We start from the raw sequence: 19,546 nt of genomic DNA, 5'->3' as shown, positions 1-19,546 counted from the left end.
TGCTTTCCAGACAGTGTGCATGTGGAATTGTGCTTTTTAAAAAGAATGTAAAAAGTTACAGTAAGATGAAACCACCTGGCCCACAGCTCTCTGTGGGCTGCCCTCAGCCTCGGCTCCCCAGAACCTCGGGGCTCCTTTGGCCATGAGAGCTCAGTCCCCCTCACCCCACAGCACACAGGAAGAGGGCCCCTGCCAGGAGGCCTGACTGAGGAATGCAGGAGCCTGGGTGAATTCAGCAGCTATTTGCCAGGGCTTGACTTGGGTTTGGGCGCTGGCTTCTGTGTAAAATACACATTCATGCAACATGTGCGTGGAACTCCCCCAGGCAGAGAAGAATTTTCCAGGCTCTAGATCTCCGGGGAGTTAAAAATGGGAAATCTTTCTTCTTAAAGTGACACAGAATAGGATTTTTCCTTGGGGGAATGGAGCTAGCCGCTCTTTGTAAGGCGTGTGTGTGTGTGTGTGTGTGTGTGTGTGTGTGTTACTGTGATGTGTGAGGCTCCTGGGACAAGTGCTCAGGACTGTTAGGCATTGTCCTCAAGCCGAGGGCCTGAGGCTGCTCGAGATGTCTGCCTCCTTTTCCAGTTCAGGAGGCTCTGGCTTCAGAGGACATAGGGGCCTGACCGGGAGGCCTGATTAGCAAGCAAGGGCCCCATGGGTGAGGCGTCTGGGGTCAGAAGACACGGCTATTCGCCAAGACCCTCTGAGTAGCCACAGAGGGTGGCAAGGGCACCTTAAGAGCTCATGCCATCTTTGCCCCTCAGCCCCAGCATCCCAGCATTGGAGGGGGTGAGTGTGGGCCTAAGGTTAGGAAGTGACTCCTGGTGCTGGGGGAGTTGTAGACTGCAGTGAGCAGACAGCTGTGGGTCAAACTGGAGACCCCACATGGCGGGAGAGGCCACAGCATCTATGAAAATGGAGCGCTCTCTTACCCTGAGGTTCTGAAGAACCTGCACCAAAGAAGGGGGTCCCTGTCAATGCCACTGTTCCTGGAATGATGGGTGAAAGGACAGAACAGGACTGATAGCTGTGTCCTTATCCCCTCTTCCAAGAAAAAGCCGCTGAATGTATCAGTTACTCAGCCTGCCCTTATCTCAGCCAATGGGAAAGTGGGGGAAACTAACCCAAGGCCAAGAGTATGCTAGCCACCCCCCTGTCTTTGTGTAACCAGACCCTAGCTGCACCCTGCCCTTGCGTCACTAGCCCCCCCGCCCTCACTCAACCAACCGGAATTGGCCAAATCAGTGGTCAGAGTGTGCCCCCACCCTCTGACCCCAAGCCCTATAAATTCTTTGTTCCCTTGGGACTCAGGGCTCTCTCTCTTGCATCCAGTAATGGAGGCATGCGGGGGGGACCAAGTCCCGGGCTTGAATAAATGACTCTATGCTTTTGCATCGGACTCGGCTCCCTAGTGGTCTGTCTTGGGGGATCTTGAAATCTGAGCATAACAATGGGGAGGCCCCACTCCTGCTTGGCAAGGACTCTGCTTCTCAGTTCCCCCCCCTTAAGCAGGGTGTCAAACAGCCCCTTTGGGTGTGGTCTAAGCTCCAGTAATCCCCCTGAACTTGGGAGCCCGACTTTTCCCAGGAAGCATTTCCTGGCATCTGGGGAGCCTTTTGGCCTGAGGTGACCCACAATGATGTACTGAGATCGGGGAGGGGCCAGAAGAATATGGGCAAAAACACACACGTGCTGCTGGATCCTGAGCTGCCCTGGATGTTGGCGGACTGGTGTTCCTCTGAAGGTGGCTTAGAGGGAAAGGTTACTCCCGGCCCCCTCACACCTACGGTTCCTTCAGAAGCTTGCCCAAGCTCCCACAATGGCCTCCTTTCAAAGGCAAAGTGTAGGAAAAGAAGGGAACACAGAAGGCAGAGGCATGCGCATCTTAGGGCAGACTTCAGGAAGCACTGCTGACAGAGAAGACTGCCAAAGGGGCTTCTGAGTTGTTCTTTTCTGGAGGCGGGTCCTGTTCCCTTCTGTGGGGATGGGATCCTGCGGAGTCATGCGTGTGGTCACTGGGACCACCTGGACACCTCTTTGGCCCGTCTGCCTCAAAGAGCCTTGCCAGCTGGGTCTTAGGCCTTCCGTGCTGTCCCCGGGGCTCACTCCCTCTAGGTTGGCTGCTATTTGCCAGCTATTAAGACCTCACGATCTAGATGCCTCTATCATGGCGAACTCTACTTCCCCCTCTGGATGGCTCTGATCCCCAAGTTATTTCTCGTTGCCTAGGTGACACGTCTAATTGGATGCCTTTTAATCTTTCCTTCTTTTAAAGGGATGAATCTGACACTTTATTTCTAGGCCCTGTGAGAAGGCCCTGCCCTAGAGAACGTGTGCCTGGTGTGCAGTCCCTTCAGTGTGCCCACAGCCGTCACTCAGACCCCGGCGGGTGTGAGGGGTGGGTAGCAGGGTAGGGGGATGCTCAGGAGCTTGCCTGACAGTCACAGGGATCCTGGAAGCACGGCTCTCCGGAAGCCTACCCTTCAGGATTTAGCAACACTGGCCTCTCTCCCGGCCACTCTGCCTCCCTGGCTCCATCCCCGTTTAGGGCTTGTGTTTAAGAACCTATTTCAGCCCAAATTAGAAATTACCCAAAGTAACTGGAGAGTCATTTTTTCCCCCTTCTGCCATGAACTAGAAGGGAAAAGGGGAGGCTGACATTCAAGTGTGACTCTTAATAGTGTGTGTGCATGCGTGTCTGTGTGTGTGTGTGTGTGTGTGTGTGTGTGTGTGTTCCAGACACATATGCTTTCCTCACTGCCAGGGAGGGAGGTTTCGCAGCTTTCAATGCCTCTCGGGCAGACGGTGGTGTGAGGCGTCTGGTGCTTTCCAAGACTTCCTGTCAGAGCTGTGTATATATGCTGTTGGGTCATACCATGTCTGACTAGACTCTGGCATTTGTCCTTGGGATCATCATCTTGCCAGATGAGATTTAAAAGGAGATGAAAGTTTTGTTCCTTCATAGTCCAAGACCCCTTTCCTTTCAATAAAGGGGGGGGGATCTGGCCCTCCTCCAGGTCAGTGACCCCCGGGTGGCAGAGGGGGCGTCTGGGAGAACCTGTCCCTCAGCTTGAGGATCATCCAGAGCAAAACTGGGATCCTAAAATTGACTCCATCTTCCTGTTCCCCAGCTGCCTCCCTCCCAGCTTCCTCCACCTCCAGTACATACTCTGTGGAGGAAACACATTCACTTGATTATCTGTGGGGGCCAAAAAGGGTTTAGAATGGGATGTGCCCCCCAAACATTATGGGCTCTGAAGCCCAATTCTCTGACATGTGTAAAATGGCTGTGTTGGGTTCCTGGTGCCCCCAGGGTGCAGCTGGCAGAGCCCTATTCAGAGAAGGAGGGTGGGCTGGGGCTGTGCTCTGCACCCTCAGGCTCTCTCTAAAAGAGAAAAATGTTGAACTGATCGAGTTAAGGAGGAAAAAGAACCCGCACTAACAAAGCAGAACCTTGTCTGAAAAGACGCACATTCCTATTTAATGATGAGCAGCGACCTGGTGGATGGTGCTGGGGAGAGAAAGGAGGGTTGCGGGGTTCAGAGATACGCCTGGAGCCTCTGAGATCAGGCAGCTGACGGAGAGCGGGGCTCCTGCAGGCCACCCTGATTTCCTTCATTACAAGTAGCTGCCCTGGGTACTGTGCTAAGAGAAATACAGGCTGAGAAAGGCCAGCTAAGCAAGCCCCTTACCATTGCCATTTCCAAATCTCGGAAACGCCACAGTCCCCGAGTTGGTGCGTGTTTCATCTCATTGCGTAATACTACACCACTTGTGTGTAGCGGCTGTGCTATATATACACGCCAGGAGGTAACAGATGGCTCTCCCCACCCCCATCTGTCAAAACTGTGACTATATCACTTCTAACGACCAGAAGGAAGCTGCTGGGCTGGGCCAAGATTCTAAATGCTGCGGAGGTAACTCTGAGCCATGTAAAGTTGCACCATATGTTTTGGGGTTGCCGGCTGCTTATGCGCATGGGGACCGGGTTGAATGCCAGTCTGCACAACCCAGGACTGGCACTCTCCTGGCTGCGGTATGCATCGCGTGAGGGTCTGGGTGCCACTTTTTCTCTCCCTGGAGGAGAATCTGCTGGGGGCCACGGTTCTCCAAGAGGGGACCCACAAGGAAAACAGGTTATCCAAAAACCTGCCCCTGATAACATCAGGCCCGTCCAAATAGTATTTCTTTAAAAAAAAAATTTTTTTTTTTGGTTTCATTTTATTGGATAAAGATTAAGAAAGCGCCAGCGTCTGAGAGAAGGAAAGCAAGCCACGCCTGGTGGCACGCCAGCCTGGAGGGGGTCCCTGGCGCACGCAGCGAGGCGCGCAGACGGGCGGACGGGCGGGCGGACTGGCGGGAGGGTGGGCGGGCGGTCTACCTGGAGGCGCTGGTCTCGGCCAGGCGGTTGTTCATGATGCCCAGCGCGCCCACGCCGCCCGAGAAGCCGTTCTGGCGCGTGTTGACGCACACGCTGCGCGGGTAGCCGTTGGCCGTCTCCGACAGCTGCTTCTGCAGCAGCGCCAGCGATACCTTGTTGGAGGCGGTGAGGTCGCGCATGGAGATGAGCTCGCCCGACAGGCGGCGGCCCTCGGCGTCGCTGTCGCAGGTCCCGGGGTCGACGCCGAGCGCAGTCAGGCGGCGGCGCAGCCTGGAGCCCGGGGTGATGGCGTTGCGCCGGGCCAGGGGCGCGCCCGGCGCCGGACAGCAGCGCGCGCAGCAGCGGCAGCTCAGCTTGCGCAGCATCCAGTTGAGCACCTGCTTGATGAGGATGGAGATGACATTGAAGAGCGAGTAGATGCAGCACACGCCGAGCAGGATGAAGAGGAAGTTCCCCAGGCGGTACAGCCCCTGGTTCCGGTAGGCGGCGTGCTGGCTGCTCACCAGGTCCCCGAAGCCGATGGTGCTGAAGGTGACGAAGCAGAAGTAGAGCGAGTCCACGTAGTCCCAGCCCTCCACGCTGGTGTACATGGCCGAGGCGCAGCAGGACAGCAGCACGGCGAACAGGCCCAGAATCAGCAGCACGTGGTACACCGAGGGCTTCCAGCCCGCCAAGCAGTCGGCCTCCGAGAGCGCAGAGCCGCGGCCGAAGGTGGGGGGCAGCAGGCCGCTGCGGCGCAGCTGGTGCTCCCGGCAGGCGCGCATGATGAAGGCCAGCAGCGAGATGATGCGCTCCAGGAAGAGGTTGAAGAACAGGATGGTCCCAGCGCAGCCAAACAGCCCGTAGGCGATGAGGAAGGCCTTCCCACCCACCGTGGCGGGCGTGGTCATGCCGAAACCTGTGGAGACAGGGCAAGGGTCAGGGAGGTCCCGGCTGGGCAGGAGGCCCTAGCGGGTGGGCGCCGTGTGTATGCAGGCGGTGACATGGCTCCTGTCTGGAGCGGTATCACTCACGTGGAGGGGAATCAGTATTCAGACATTTCTCTCCCTTAGTGGCACGAGACGTTCCTGATCTTGGCAGCCCATAAACTGTGGGAGGAGACAGGGCCCCTCCTGTTGGGGATCTATAAACCAAAATGGGTGAGGCAAGGGGGTCACTAGGAAGGACCCATCAGGACACAACAGAAACCACTGCACAGATGCAAACCACCGAGATGCCGCAAAGCAAGTGTCACCTGCTCTTCCTTCCACCCCTCCAGTCGGTTTTTTTAATGTAACAGTGGCACACCTGGGCCTTGTTAGGATAGAATGCCATAAAGGCTTCATTTCATATGGGGTTTCTGGGGACCAGGTAGAGTGTGTTCAGTCCAGGTAGCTATATTTGATGGTCTCTGAAAAGGGGTTTATGAAACTGACAAAGGATTGTTTGAGAAGGAGGCCACAATAGTCAGGGAGTAAACATGGCTGCCTTTGAGCATCAGCTTCTTCTCACCCAAGGACCACGTCATCCTTGCTCACCTCGCCAAGGGAAAGGTTTTGGTCCAATGGCGGCCTGTGCTGTGTGTGTCTGGGGTCGCTTTTGTCTTGGCAGTTCTGTTCTGTGCCTGGGCAGCTGCTTATTTGCTTTGAACTCTTATAATTAAGTCTTAACTTACCCACTTATTCAAAGCACAGTCTGTAAAGGAGATTCTTTATCAATTGATCTCTGCAGAAGGCTCTGCTCATGCCATGCAGGGCAGCACAGAGTGGCAGCTCTGCGCCTCCAACCTGAGCTCTCAGCCTGCTGCGGGCTGTAGTCTCTTGGTGGGACTCATGGTTGCCTGACTCTGGTTACAGGAGGGGGTTTCATCTCTTTGTAGGAAGAGTCGCTGCTGCTTGGAGTCTGAGCTGAAAATGAATCATCTGTCTGAGTAGCACTATGGCACCTGTCAACACCTCTGCAGCAGAGGTCAGAAGTTAATTCATACCCAGTGTCAGGAGGGCTACCTGTGCTGCTAGTGGGGTGGGGCCAGCCCCAGGAAGTGTGTGTATGGGGTGTGTGTGTAGAGTTTTGTCTCCCTGGGCTTACTATTTCCTTAAAAGGGTCTGAGAAAATATTTTTTCAGAGTAATTCCTTAAGCCTGTGTGTTAATCATTCTCTAGATTCCCTGGAGGAAATGCCCACTTGCCTGACTGTGGTCTTGATCTTATGCCTAATGCCTCAAGTTAGGAGAAAATCTTATGATCATGACCCTCATGTTGAGGAAGATGGATTATATCCCTAGATTTAGAATTTGGCCACAAGAGAATGAAAAACCAAATTAGCAATGTAACCAGGAATTTGATAGAGGAATTTTGCTCCTCTTTAAAGCCAAATTCAAGTTCTTAAGTTCATTAGAAAAAAAAATCACCTGATTTACTTTTTATGTGCAGGTTTGCTTTCAACGGTTTCAGTTACCCATGGTCAACCATGGTCTGAAAATATTAAATGGAAAATTCCACAAATAAAAAATCCATAAGTTTTAAATTATCCGCCGTTCTGAGTAATGTGGTGCAATTTCATGGCATCCTGCCTAGGACGTGAATTCTCCCTTTTTCCAGCACATCCACTCTGTATGCTTCCTGCCCATCAGTCACTTAAGTAGCCAGCCTGGTTATCACATCAACCAGTACTGCATGAGCATCTGTCCTCCAGGATGTCCCTGAATGATGGAACCAGAACGAGACCTGCTTCTCAGCCCCCCAGTTCTCCTTCTCTACCGAGGTAGGGCCTCTATAAGGCAGCACCACCAGATATGCAGCTGGAAGATCAACCACCACCCATTCATTCATTCCTCAGCAGACATGTACTGGTGACATAGTTTGGCAGGCCTCATACTAGGCTCAGGGATATGGTGGAAAACCAGACAGATGCAGTCCCTACCCTCACAGAGTCTCTGGGTTGCCTTCTTAGAGGTTTTGTACAGATGCTCACCCCTCTGCTGCCAGCAGCTCATCCCTGAGCCAGGGCACAACTTTTCCCTGCTGCCCCAACAGAGAGGCTGGGCCAGAATTTGTCCTGGGGTCTCCTCATGGTCGTGACAGCAGGCCTAAAATGATCTCAAATGCTTGATTGGCTGTGATTGTGGCACTGTCTGCCCAGAAGAGGACAGGCAGGTCACAAGGTTCTCTGACAACACAGAGGGCACCCAATGCAAATGTCCCTCTCACTGGCCCAATTCCTGAGGTCTGAGCTCTGGGGAAGCTGAGGCCCTGGAGTCAGGCTTCCTGCTGAGGCCAGTGGGGTCTCTGCCTGGGCTGCCGCTTCCCAGAGTGGAGGAGTGGTCCCCCCAGCTCTGACAATCTGTGGGAGCCAGGCTGGCTCTGGAGAGGGGCCTTGAAGCTTCAGGCAGAGAAAAGACAAACCCAGCCACCCCGAGAACCCCTCCTTCCCCAAGCACACCCTGCAGAGGCGTAATCTGTCCCCGGTTTGCACCAAGCCTGCTATTTTGTTTATGCCACAATTGATCTGCCATCCCACTTTGCAAAGAGCAGACACTTGGGGGCTTTATTGTGCTACTTTGACAAAAGCTGTGAAGCTCATTTGCACAGCCTGTCTGGTGCCGCCTTCGCAAATGGGGCCCTAGTGACAGGGCCTCCAGAGTTCAGCTCAAGGAATCTGGAATTGAGATGGGGAGGCCAGCTCTGGTCTGTTTCGGTGGCTCTAGGTGGAGCCTCTTTGCCAGATGCTGGACACATCAAATCCCTCCAGCCACCCTGGGAGGGAAGCATCATCAACCCAACAATGTAGGCCAGGACATGGGCCAAGGGAGTTGAGGGTGCTTGCCCATGTTATAGTTTGTAAGTGGCTGAGCTGACCCTGGAGCCCTTCCCACTGTGCTAGAAGACAGGAAGTCTTGGCTCACCACCTCAGGCACCTTGTCCTGTTCGTTCTGTAGTATCAGCTCTGAGGAGGAGAAATATAATTGACAGTCCAATCCAGGGTACTTTTGAGAGTAAAAAGACACTACTAACAATTACCCCAGAACAGCATGTAAAAACCAGGGCTGTTCCAAGCAACTGGAATGCATGATTAAAAAGCAGATTCTGCCCTAGCCGGTTTGGATAGAGCATCAGCCTGTGGACCAAAGGGTCCCGGGTTCGATTCCAGTCAAGGGCAGGTACCTTGGTTGCAGGCTCCCCCAGGGCCTGGGCCCTGGTCAGGGCTTGTGCAGGAGGCAACCAATCAATGCATTTCTCTCACATCAATGTTTTTCTTCTTTCCCTTTCTCTTCTACTCTCCCTAAAAACTAATGGAAAAATATCCTCAGGTGAGGATTAACCCCCTCCCCTCCCCCACCATGCAGATTTCAAGGCAGGTCCCACTCCAGAGGTTTATTTAGGAGGTCAGGAGAGGGACCCAGGAATTTGCATCTAGCAAATGTCCCCTGATGATTCTGATGCAAATGGGCTAAAGTACTTCCGTTAAAAAACAATGTTATAAGGTATCCCCAGTGCCCCTTCTGATTGGAATCTGCCCGATTTCAAATACTTTGATTGATATTTCTGTTCTTAATTTTAGATTTATTGAGATACTAGAGGCCCTATGCACGAAATTCCTACAAGAGTAGGCCTTTGCAGGCCTGGCTGCCTCGGCCCTCGCAGCCCTGGCTTCATCTGGAAGGTCGTCTACAAGGACATCTGGATGGTCGTTCAGCTGTTTGGCTGTTTGGTTGATTTGCATATTATGCTTTTATTGTTATAGATCGTTGACATAAAATGGTAAGCTATTTAAAGTGTACATCATGATGCTTTGTTGATCTTTCCTGACTGCCCAGAGGAGGGATTAACAGCCTCACTTTAATAATCAAGCAGCCTGAAGCTCACACCCAAGGCCAGGTCAGCAGCCAGGCCTTCCAGTGCCCCTCCGTCTCCAAACAGGGAACAGAGGGAGTATAGGTGGGCTGTGGGGTGGAGGGTGGAGGGTGGGGCTGCTGTCAGGCTGCTCTGTGGCTGGAGCTCAGACACTGACTCTGGAGGAGAAAAAGGGAGGCTTCTGGCCATGCTCCATGGAGGAGGGCCGGACCTGAGAGGCTTCCCTAGGACCCTCAGGGCTGTCCATGTCATCCTTATCCAAGTCACTTTCCTGGGGAGGACAACCGGCTTGGATAAATCCAGAACCCTTGGGGAGAAGAGGGGCTGGAAGAATGGCTGGGAAGAGTCATTAAAGCATTCAGTGAGGAGTGAAAATGTGGAGGGGGGTAATAGTGGCTGATGGTGTTGAGCCCTCACTATTTCCAGGCACTTTGCCAAGACTTCATGTGTATCAATGCATTTCATCCTCACAACAACTCCGAGGCACTCACTCATTCTAAGTCACAGCTTTCCCCCTTGAATTTTCACATCCCTGAAATCGGAATGGATCTTACAATCGATGGCCTGAGAGTTTATTTGACAGCATTTAAATTTCTTAATGGTATGTAGTAGTGGTACATTTGTAATCAATAGTGTCCTAGATTTGATGAATGACACTGAGAATGATTATCATCCCCAATTGTGAGATTAATAAACACAGTCATTTAATAGGTAAAGATACTGAGGTTAAATAACTTGCCCAGATGATAGAATAAGCAAGTGGCAGAGCCCAGCTTTGAAAGTAGAGGAAGGAGCTTGCGACGTGATGAGGGAAAAGCCAAACGCACAAGAGTTGGGGAGAAAAAGAAGCAGGTTGCTTCTGGCTGGCACAGCAATTTTTACTCTGGCTGCACAATAGAATCACCTGGGAAACAAAACTATCCCCAAGGCCCAGGTGCACCCAGACCAGCCTCTTCGTACAGTGATTGGGAAAGACAGAGAGGAGAAGGTACTTGTATTCAGGCCTGAGGGGTGGGTGGTGGTTTGAGAAAGGCGCGCCCCACTGGGAGAGTGCACAGGGCTGCTGTGTGGGGGGTCGGCTTGGCTGGTCCCCACGGGCAGCTCAGTGCCTGCCCCACAGACAATGTGCAGTAATTCTTGCTGATGGAGTGGGTGAGCCTGTGCAAGAAGGAGAAGGACAAGGTGGAGGGACTGCCCCCCACCTTGTACTGGGGCTGAACTTGAGCTTCACCTCCAGGAGAGTCTCCAGCTCCTCAGCCTGGCATCTAGAAACGGACAAGCACTGAAACCTCCAGCTGCAGAAGCCAAGCTCAGCAAGTCGCCATTCCTGCCGCTTGGGAAGGGCACCGGCACCTCCTTTCTTGGAGAGGTGTGAGCAGAGGAGGCTGGGAGCAGGGGCTGTGGCCTCACCCTCTGGCGCCTCCATGGGAACATGCTACTTCTCCCTCTGAAAGTGGCCTGATGACCGTCTACCTCGGGAGGCTGCTGTGAGGAGTAAAGGAGGAGTTGGTTTCCCCATCCTTCCCACAGTGCCTGGGCCATGAAAAGTGCGTAAAACCCAGGAAGCTCAATCAGGAAGCTCCACGTGGGAGGCGTGGCCTGTGCATCACAGCTGAAGTGCATCGCGATTTTACCGATGCGAGATCCAGACAGGCCTTGACGAGGAATTTTGGACGACAAGGAAAGACTCCCCGAGACAGACTCTATCACTGACTTGCTGCCCTTTCACCTCGCTTCGCCTCAGGAGGTTCCAGGTGAGTTTCCTCAGTGGTTCCAGGCGAGGGACAACATCCCCTCCGGGTTTGCTCTGAGCTGGGGGAGAGGCCCCGCTAGAGGGAGGCACCACCTTCTCCGGTCCCCAAACCGTGTGGCAGCAGGCGGGGTGCTGGCAAATGGCACTCGTGTGGGAAAGTTGCGGCCGGGCTGCTGTTTGTTGGTGTTTGTGGATTGGTCTAAGTTGCACACGAGATGGACAGACAGCTCCCTGAGGGCCGCCTGTGCGGTTCCCTTTGCTCAGAGCCGGTGCGGGGCTGGGCTGGTACTGGGTGCTCCATGACTCAGGCCGAAGAGGCAGCGGCCAGCAAGGCCATGGAGGAAGCGGGGCCTCCCCATTTTCCTGTTTGCTTCTGGCTTGTTCGGTGGGGCCTTTGGCAGGATGTTCTCTGTTTGAGGAGGGCAGGAGGGCAGGTGGGGTGGCTGAGAGGGCAGGGATCTAGGAGGAGACTGAAGCCCACAGGCTGCAGGCGGGTGAGTTTTTACATCAGAAAAGTTTGGGTAAACGGTGGGCAATGGGCAAGTGATCCTGAGAATTGCCTTTGGGCCTTGGCACTGCTTTCCTCGCCAAAGGGGTGACTTGATCCAGCCCCGAGACTCTGCACTTCATCTGTGTGATTAAGGCTTTCTCTCCTCCCCACAAATCATTCAGCAAAATGAGTTATTAAAAGCTGGGTAACCACTCCTGCCTCCGGGGCGGCTCCTCCTGAGTGACCTCCCGGGAGCAGCTGTCAGGCCCTGGGAGCTGGAGCTGGCAGGAGGGTGACTCACTGACAGAGCCCAGCCTTGCCCTGTCCCCTCCTCCCTCAGATCTGTCCCTGTCTCTCTGTGACTAATTCAGAAGTGAGATCACCGTCCCCCCGCCCCCCGCCCCTCACAAAAAGAGCAGAGCCCTAGCCTCAGCCCAGAACTGTGGTAGAGACTAAATTCAGGGCCAGGGAAGACAGGGGAGGCACTAACTGAAAGCCTGCTCTGTGTCAGGCACGGTGGCGACAGGGGGAGCAGGACAGGCAGAGCCCCAGCCTGCACAGCCCCGTGTCCAGCAGACGTGTACCACGAACGGTCTCTCCTCCACGCCTGTGAACCTGCCATGCCCGCCTTTCAAGGTCTGCGACAGCTTGACATCCTTTCCCTTCTCCTCTCTGCATCCACGCATCCCCTAGCAGCACATTCACTTAGTCACGTGCTGCTCGCGGTGGCCCGGTACCAGTGACTACTGACCCAGGGCACCATTTAAGCCTTTGCGTTTTTCTGTGTTTTCACACAGCCCAGGTCTCAGATGTCCTCTCAGCCTCTGTAATGCAGGTGCCCAGGGGACAGCTGCTAAATTCCTGACAGAAGTGGCAGTTTGTCTAGTGGTCACCAGCAGGCACTGTACCAGAAACTTGTTTCATCTTAGTTTTAATGAATTCACCTAACGTATTCTTGAGGCCTGCAATGTGCCAGGAAAGGGCTGGGAAAGGAACACGGTGATGTGTGATATTGTCCATGCCCCGCAGCCACATGAACACACCTGAAGTTGAATAAAATTGGGTGTACTGCCCTAGCCAGTTTGGCTCAGTGGATAGAGCATGGCCCATGGACTGAAGGGCCCCAGGTTTGATTCTGGTCAAGGGCACATACCTCGGTTGCAGACTCAAAACCAATCAGTGTGTCTCTCGCATTGCTCTCTCTCTCTCTCTCTCTCTCTTTCTCTCTCTCTCTCCCTCTCTCTCTCCCTCTCTCCCTCCTCCTCCCCTCCCTTCCACTCTCTCTAAAAATCAATGGAAAAATATCCTCGGGTGAAGATTAACAAAACAAAACAAAAAATTGAGTGTATGGACTCACTACCACAAGGGAGCCGGGGAGCCACGGGGAGTTGTGGGGCATCTCAGCCAGCGGACAGCAGAAAGGACTTAGTCAGAATTTGGGCTTGAGTTAGGCCACTCTGGGGAGGGCTCAAGGAAGCAAGGCTGTGCTGTGGATTGGGTGCTGCAGGGAGCAGGGATATTTCTTACCTAGGAGGTGGGAATAATGGATAGGAGTGACAAGGCCAAAGCTGTGATTGGAGAGGAAACAGGAGTCGCTCACCTTAACCAGATAGGGGTGCTGGGTCATTTTTGTGTGCGGTTTGGAAAATGTTCTTCTTGGTCTTTGTTCAGAGATGGTTATGGGTGAGTGGCCTTGTTTCCATCTCACTCGGTCATGGTCATGAAGCAGCACTGTCTGATGCAGCTGTGCCATGCGCTGGAGGGGTGACGTGCCACATCTGAGCACCCCAGCCCCGCTGTGAGTGCCAGGCGTGTGCCCTGCTCTCCGGGGCTGCTTTCAGCTTCTCAAAATGGTTCTGCGCTCAGCATTCCAGCACAGCCTTTTATTGGATGCCACTCATTATTGCTTTTTAAAGAAACTCCTTCCAATCTTCTACTTTATTTGGCTCTAACTGTGCATGTGTGTGAACACACAGGTATTTAATTCATAGGTGGAGCATGCCTCTAGGTTGTGGAAATATAGGTGATTCTTATTTTAATTATCTTCTGTATGTTGTTATAAATATTTCACACTTCCTGTGGTGCAAACGGGGCAGTTACTACTTTTAAAACCAAAACTTCTCCCCCAACAAGCATTGTTATTTTTTTTAAATTTATAAATAAAAATGAATATGGCAAGGTCCCTGTTCTCAAGAGAATGATACCCTATGAAAACGACGGCATAGGAGACATCACAGGAAGCCAAGACACAAGAGAAAAGGTCTGGGAGGGCTTCCCAGAGGAGGTGCCACTGGCCAAATAATAAAGATGCCTTAGCCAAGCAGGTGGAGGTGGTGGGGGAGGGGCTGTGGGTTCTGGATTGGGATGTAGAGTCAGGATCATATGGATAAGGTGTCCCAGGGATGTCTTCACACAACAAATATTTACGTGCCAGGCACTGGCTCTCCCCATTAAAGGCCATGAACGAGAGCCCGGAGACCCTCAGCATTAAGGATGCTATCTCTATATTAAGTCAGGTCATCAGGAAATAGCAATGATGGACCCTATTATCCTTGCTCTCCACTGCGACTGAAATGCTTTCACTGTGATTGAATGTTTCACCTCCTGCCTTTGGGAAGGAATGGTGGAAACACCCATTTGAAGATGATGTCTGTGTCTTTTGCAAAACCAAAGGAAAAAAATCATTTCCCATGTCCCTTATTTAAAGATGCACTAGATTCATTTCTTCTTGAATTCAGGATCTGAAGTGTTGGTTTTCTAGGCTCCCACACACTGAGTGCCAGGGTTTGCCGGCTCCGTGGACACTCAGAGCCAAGGTATTGTGAGCAATTGCTATCGGACTGTGTCCTGGCAGCTGGTACATTTCTCATCAATTTTCGATTATTTTTTGGCTTCCGTAATTCGTCCCTCCCCCTTCTTTCTCCTGTTCACAACGTCTGTTGAATACCTGCTATGTGCAAGCACTGGGCTAGGTGACCACCCTGGCCTCTTTGAGCATACAGTTTGGCTTATTCTAGTTTTATCACTTAAATCTGTTCACATCCTTTGTGGAAGTAAGCTGGCTTTTAGTCACATGTAATAAGCAACAGCAATTTCCGGAAATCTTCAAGTTAGCGTAGTCCCACCAAATATATGGAATCTCTTTCTCCAGGGTGGCCTTTAAAATGCAGACTGACCCTCCTTTGCCCAGGAAGGTTCTGACATGTGTCAGTCTGAAGGCAGAGGGATGGCCTCCATGGCCTCTTGTTCCCCCAGATGCGTAAGTTGAAGCCCTAAACCTGCAGTAGCTTGGAATGTGGCTGTAGCTGATAGGGCTTGCAAGGAGGTGACTGAGGTAAAATGAGGCCGTGCAAGTAGGCCCTGCCTATGCCTGGTATCCTTATAAGGAGAGTAGGACACAGACACGCACAGAGGGAAGACCATGTGAAGACACAGAGAGAAGACAGCCACCTACACGTCAAGAAGAGAGGCCTAAACACCCCAATCCTGCTGCACCTTGAGCTTGGACTTCTGGCCTCCAGAATTGTGAGCCAGAAGCCCCCGGGCTGTGCACTCCTTCGTGGCGGCCGAGCGGATTAATGTGCCCGTGCTCGGCTGCAGAGGCCTGCATGCTGCCCCTTGCGCATCCTGTGTTTTACAGCAGCGGTGGCAGCAGGAAGCTCAGATGCAAAGCTTGGTTTCTGAGCTGTGATCAGGAGGCTGTGTTTATATTTATCCTGCTAACTGCAGGGGACTATTTATATACAGAGAAATAACCTCCCAGGCAAGATGGGGGCGGCCAAGGAGCCAGCTGCTTCCGCCAGACCTGCTGGGCTCCTCCAGCCAGGCGCACACGCTCAGGCCCTGCTCAGGCCCCTGGTCCTCAGGTGCTCTCCCCTCAGGTGTCTCCTCACCCCCACTGGGGGCTTGGGCTCCAGGGGTGGAGTCTAGTCTTCTTAGCACAGGGGACTGCCCAGAGCTGACTGCTTTTCACAAGCTCTCCAGGATGAGCACGGCCCCAGGAGCAGTGCCTTTGTCCACGAGTCACAATTCTAGTCTCACTCAGATCCAACACAATCCTGGGTATTTACTAGGTGCTCAATAAACAGAATAAGTGGTGTTGGGTGTTTTTTTTAATAAAATCACAGTAGTCTCCCCTTGTCCATGGCTTTGCTTCCAGTGGTTTTGCTTCCACAGTGAACCACAGTCTGAAAACATTAAGTGGAAAATTCCAGAAATAATAGATAAGTTTTAAATTGCATGTACTTCTGAGTAGCATGATGAAATGTCATACCATCCTATTCTGTCCGGCCCAGGATGTGAATCATCCCTTTGTCCAGCATATCCAGGCTGTGTACGCTACCTGCCCACTCTATAGCCCTCTGGGTTACCAGATGGACTGTCATGGTATCGAGGTGCTTGGGTTCAAATAACCCTTATTTTACTTAATAATGGCCCTGAAGTACAAGAGTAGTGATGCTGGCAATTCAGACCTGCCAAAGAGAAGCTGTAAAGTGCTTCCTTTAACTGAAAAAATATGTATGTATGTATGTATGTATGTATGGGGAAAATCATAGAGTACATATGGTCAGTACTGTCTGCTGTTTCAGGCATCCCCTGGATCTTGGAACTTATCCCGCGCGATAAGGGGACTACTATAGACTCAGACCTTTATAACTGTAAGGTGCCTCTGCCACTGTCCTCACTTCCTGCTCCGCTTCCTGGGGGGTCTGAGGGGAGGGTCTTCTGGGGGTGAGGCCAGCCACCCTGGGCTTGTTCTGGAGTCTTGCAGCCGGATGGAGCTTTCAGAAGCCTACGGGAGGTTTCAGCTGGACCCTGGCCTCATTGCACACGTTCTCGTTTTATCAGAGAAATCACTGCTGCACAGCGACTCTTGAGGGCCTCAGCAGGGACAGCGTGTAAGCTGAGAGCAGCAACGTCCGGGGGCGGCGCCCAGGCTCCTGCTGCCTGCAAGGCCTCAGGTGTGGGGGGAGCAGTGCTAGCCACAGTGACCAGCAGAAAAGACAGGGAAGCCCGCCGGTTTTCAGCGCTGGCTACTGGAAACACTTCGTACCCCTGGGCGGGTGAATGCTCGGCCCAGTCTGCACCCTGAAATGTGGATGTGATGTCATTAAAGGCATTACTTGAGGCGGGGACTTTAACTTCCTTGATCAGGTGTGTCAATGTAACTGCGGGGAAGAGCTGCCTGGGCACTGTGTCGCAGACCCTGTCGCAGCCACCACCGCAGCAGAGAGCAACCCCCACAACAAGCACAGATGACAACTGCTTTTAGCTCTGATCGCTACACTGTGCTGCTTTCCTTACTAGGCTTCTATGGGATTTATGGCTTTAAAGGTAATTTTCACACACAGTTTATTTCCTCCCAATTATCTACGAGGCAGGTGCTATTATCTTTAGTTTTCAGATGCACAGTCTGAGCCTCTGAATGGCATGGTCCAAGGCAAGAAAGTAGGGTGTGTGTGTGTGTGTGTGTGTGTGTGTGTGTGTGTGTGTCAGAATTTGGGTGGTGGCCTCACAGTAGCTGACCGACCCTCCCTCTTCAGGTCTCTGATCTCTGACAGCACTGCCCAGGGCTCTCAGAGTGGAAGCCTGTCAGAAGCTCAGCTGTCCTGCTACGTGCTCCTGCCCCGTGGCTGCACAGACACCCCAAAAGGCAATGGGGTGTGTTCCCCCAGGTGTGGGTTCTGTTGGCTCTTTGGGAAAAAAGGACATGGGCGATCAGAGTGGTCATGAGGTTGTGGATGCTGCCCATGGACTGGTCTCCTGGGAGCTGGGCCTGCAAGCTGGGCTGGGGTGGGTCCTCCCTCCTGCTCCTCCCTGCGGCTGTGATTCTAGAGGTCTGTAGAAGGGTGTGTAACATCTTTAAAGTCTTTATTTCCCATCTCTCTGCCAATGAGTGGAGCACCATCCACCCAGCTTCGATTCTCAGAGCGGCTTCTGCTGATGATGGGACGGGGGCGGGGGTTCTTTCCACCACGAAAGCAGGAAGATGCCCTTGGGAGCAGGGGACCCCCAGATGTGGTGCCAGGTCCTTGGGGCCTGCCTTCCCTCAGCTCTGGGTGGCAATGAAAGGCCAAGCAACATTCTAGAAACACCACCACTAATTTCACCTCTCCTTTTGGACTGCCTTTCCCTTTCAGACGAAAGCAAAGACTGATCTTCACCCTGACAGGCTCACAGACATGCCAGGCCTTCCCTGTACTGCCCCATCCCCACCCAGCTCCCCCTTAACACTCACATGATGTCTCAGGGATCAGCTAGGCCAAAGGAGTTTTCACGGTACCAGTTCCTAGGGTAGTCTCAGCCTGTGCCTCAGCCTCGTAACCCAGGGGAGCCCCGGCGCCTCTGTGTGGGCCTCCACCTGTCAGCTCCGAGTGCCAGGGACTCTCCTTTCTCTTTCCAGCCCCACCTTCCCAGGCCCTCGAGATGGCCAGCGCCATTGTCCCAGTGTTCTCACTAAACACATCAGTTCTGTGTGCTTTTCTGCCTGCGCAGCTCATAGATTGCAAAAGTTAGAATTTCATGAGATACATTTTAAATGCCGTTTGTTGGCAGACATGGGCCCAGCATGAGCGCTCTGTAATTTTCCAGCTTCCTGAATGGCCCCCCTGGACCTAACACGTATCACGCACCAAACATAACCCACCTTCGTTCCACCCCCCAGGCAACCAGTGACTCACTCACACGGCCTTCACCAGGCCTCTCCTTGGAGGTCCCTGGGCTAAGGCTGAGGGGGATGCAGTCGTCCTCCTGACAAACTACAGCACATCTCCCAGGCTACTGTGCTTCCAAACACAGGGATGCTTGGGAAAGCTTATGTGTACGTCACATGTCAATATAGGAAAAGAGCCCTAACCAGTTTGGCTCAGTGGATAGAGCGTCAGCCTGCGGACTAAAGGGTCCCAGGTTCGATTCCGATCAAGGGCATGTACCTTGGTTGGGGCACATCCCCAGTAGGGTGTGTGCAGGAGGCAGCTAATCGACGTTTCTCTCTCATCGATGTTTCTAACTCTCTATCCCTCTCCCTTCCTCTCTGTAAAAAATCAATAGAATATATTTTTTAAAAAATACATAGGAAAAGAAAGATCCCAAATTTTGTCCAGAAAAAAAAGACTCGAAGGCAAACTCTTCGTAGTAGTTCTACTTTACTGGTGGAAATATGTGGGAGTTTTTTCTTTTACTTCTTTGTGCTTCTTTCTTTTCAGGTGTTCTATAATAAGTAGATATTATTTTAATGAATTAAAGATGATTCCTTTTGTCATTATTTTTTAGGGCCGGGTCTAACAGGCTGGTGGGGAGGGAAGTCACACAGGTGTGGTCAGATCATCAAAGGCAGAACCGAACGAGGAAGGAGGGTCAGTGAAGCCTGAACTGTCAGGGTGGGCTCTGCAGAGGAAGTGGCCCTTGACTGCTACCTGGACTTGGGTTGAGGGAGGGGAGAGGACAGGAGAGGGCATTCTGGGCGGAGGGAGGTACTGCTGTAGCGAAGACTCAGAGATGCACGGTACCAGGTTCTGTTTGACTCGAGATGAGGGTGCAGCAAAGGGGAGTGCTGACCACACTCGGTCGTGGAGGGTCTGGGTCCAGTTTGTAGAATCCTGAAGGAGACGGGGCAGGCTGCTGCCAGAGGACGGACCCCGTGGGAGGCCTGGATATAGCTCAGTGTCCTTCTCCAACTCAGTCATTTGGAACCTTTCATGTCTCTAAATTTCTCATTCAGACAGCGCCAACTATGCCATGGGGGGTGGCATGCTCACTAGCTCATCCATCTGAGAAGGCCCTTTAACTTCTCTTTGCCTCAGTTACCTCATATGTAAAGTAAGGATATGAATTGTACCTACTTCCGCAGGATGGTGAGGAGTAAATGAGATAAAGTGTGTACAGTGCTTCACACAGGGCTTGGACATGTTGACCACTTGACCTGTGAGAGAACAAGGAACAGAATTCCTAAAGATAGGGGATAAGGAAGATGGGAGGAAGGGAAGGTGGTAGAATAAAAATGCCTCGATTTCATGAAAATTCCTTTGCTTTCTTTGGGTAAGTAATTTGCTCAGGAGGCCAGCTGGCTTATCTACATGCTCTCTTGAAGA

The 19,546-nt window shown here is 52.5% G+C and overlaps 1 protein-coding gene across 1 annotated transcript in view; it reads right to left on the bottom strand.

The window, feature by feature from the left end:
* Positions 1-2,414: 2,414 nt before the first annotated feature.
* The window catches only part of KCNK12 (potassium two pore domain channel subfamily K member 12), a 40,220-nt gene continuing 23,088 nt past the window's right edge, over positions 2,415-19,546 (bottom strand). Inside the window, exon 2 of the mRNA XM_059659897.1 lies at positions 2,415-5,279. Within this exon, the coding sequence (XP_059515880.1) occupies positions 4,378-5,279 (902 nt within the window). The 3' untranslated portion in view covers positions 2,415-4,377. The remainder of the gene's footprint in view (positions 5,280-19,546) is intronic.

This window comes from Myotis daubentonii, chromosome 12 (genome assembly GCF_963259705.1).
Source record: "Myotis daubentonii chromosome 12, mMyoDau2.1, whole genome shotgun sequence".
Classification (NCBI taxonomy): Eukaryota; Metazoa; Chordata; class Mammalia; order Chiroptera; family Vespertilionidae; genus Myotis; species Myotis daubentonii.
Note: the sequence above shows the minus strand (reverse complement) of the source record. Positions and strands in the feature narration are given on the sequence as shown.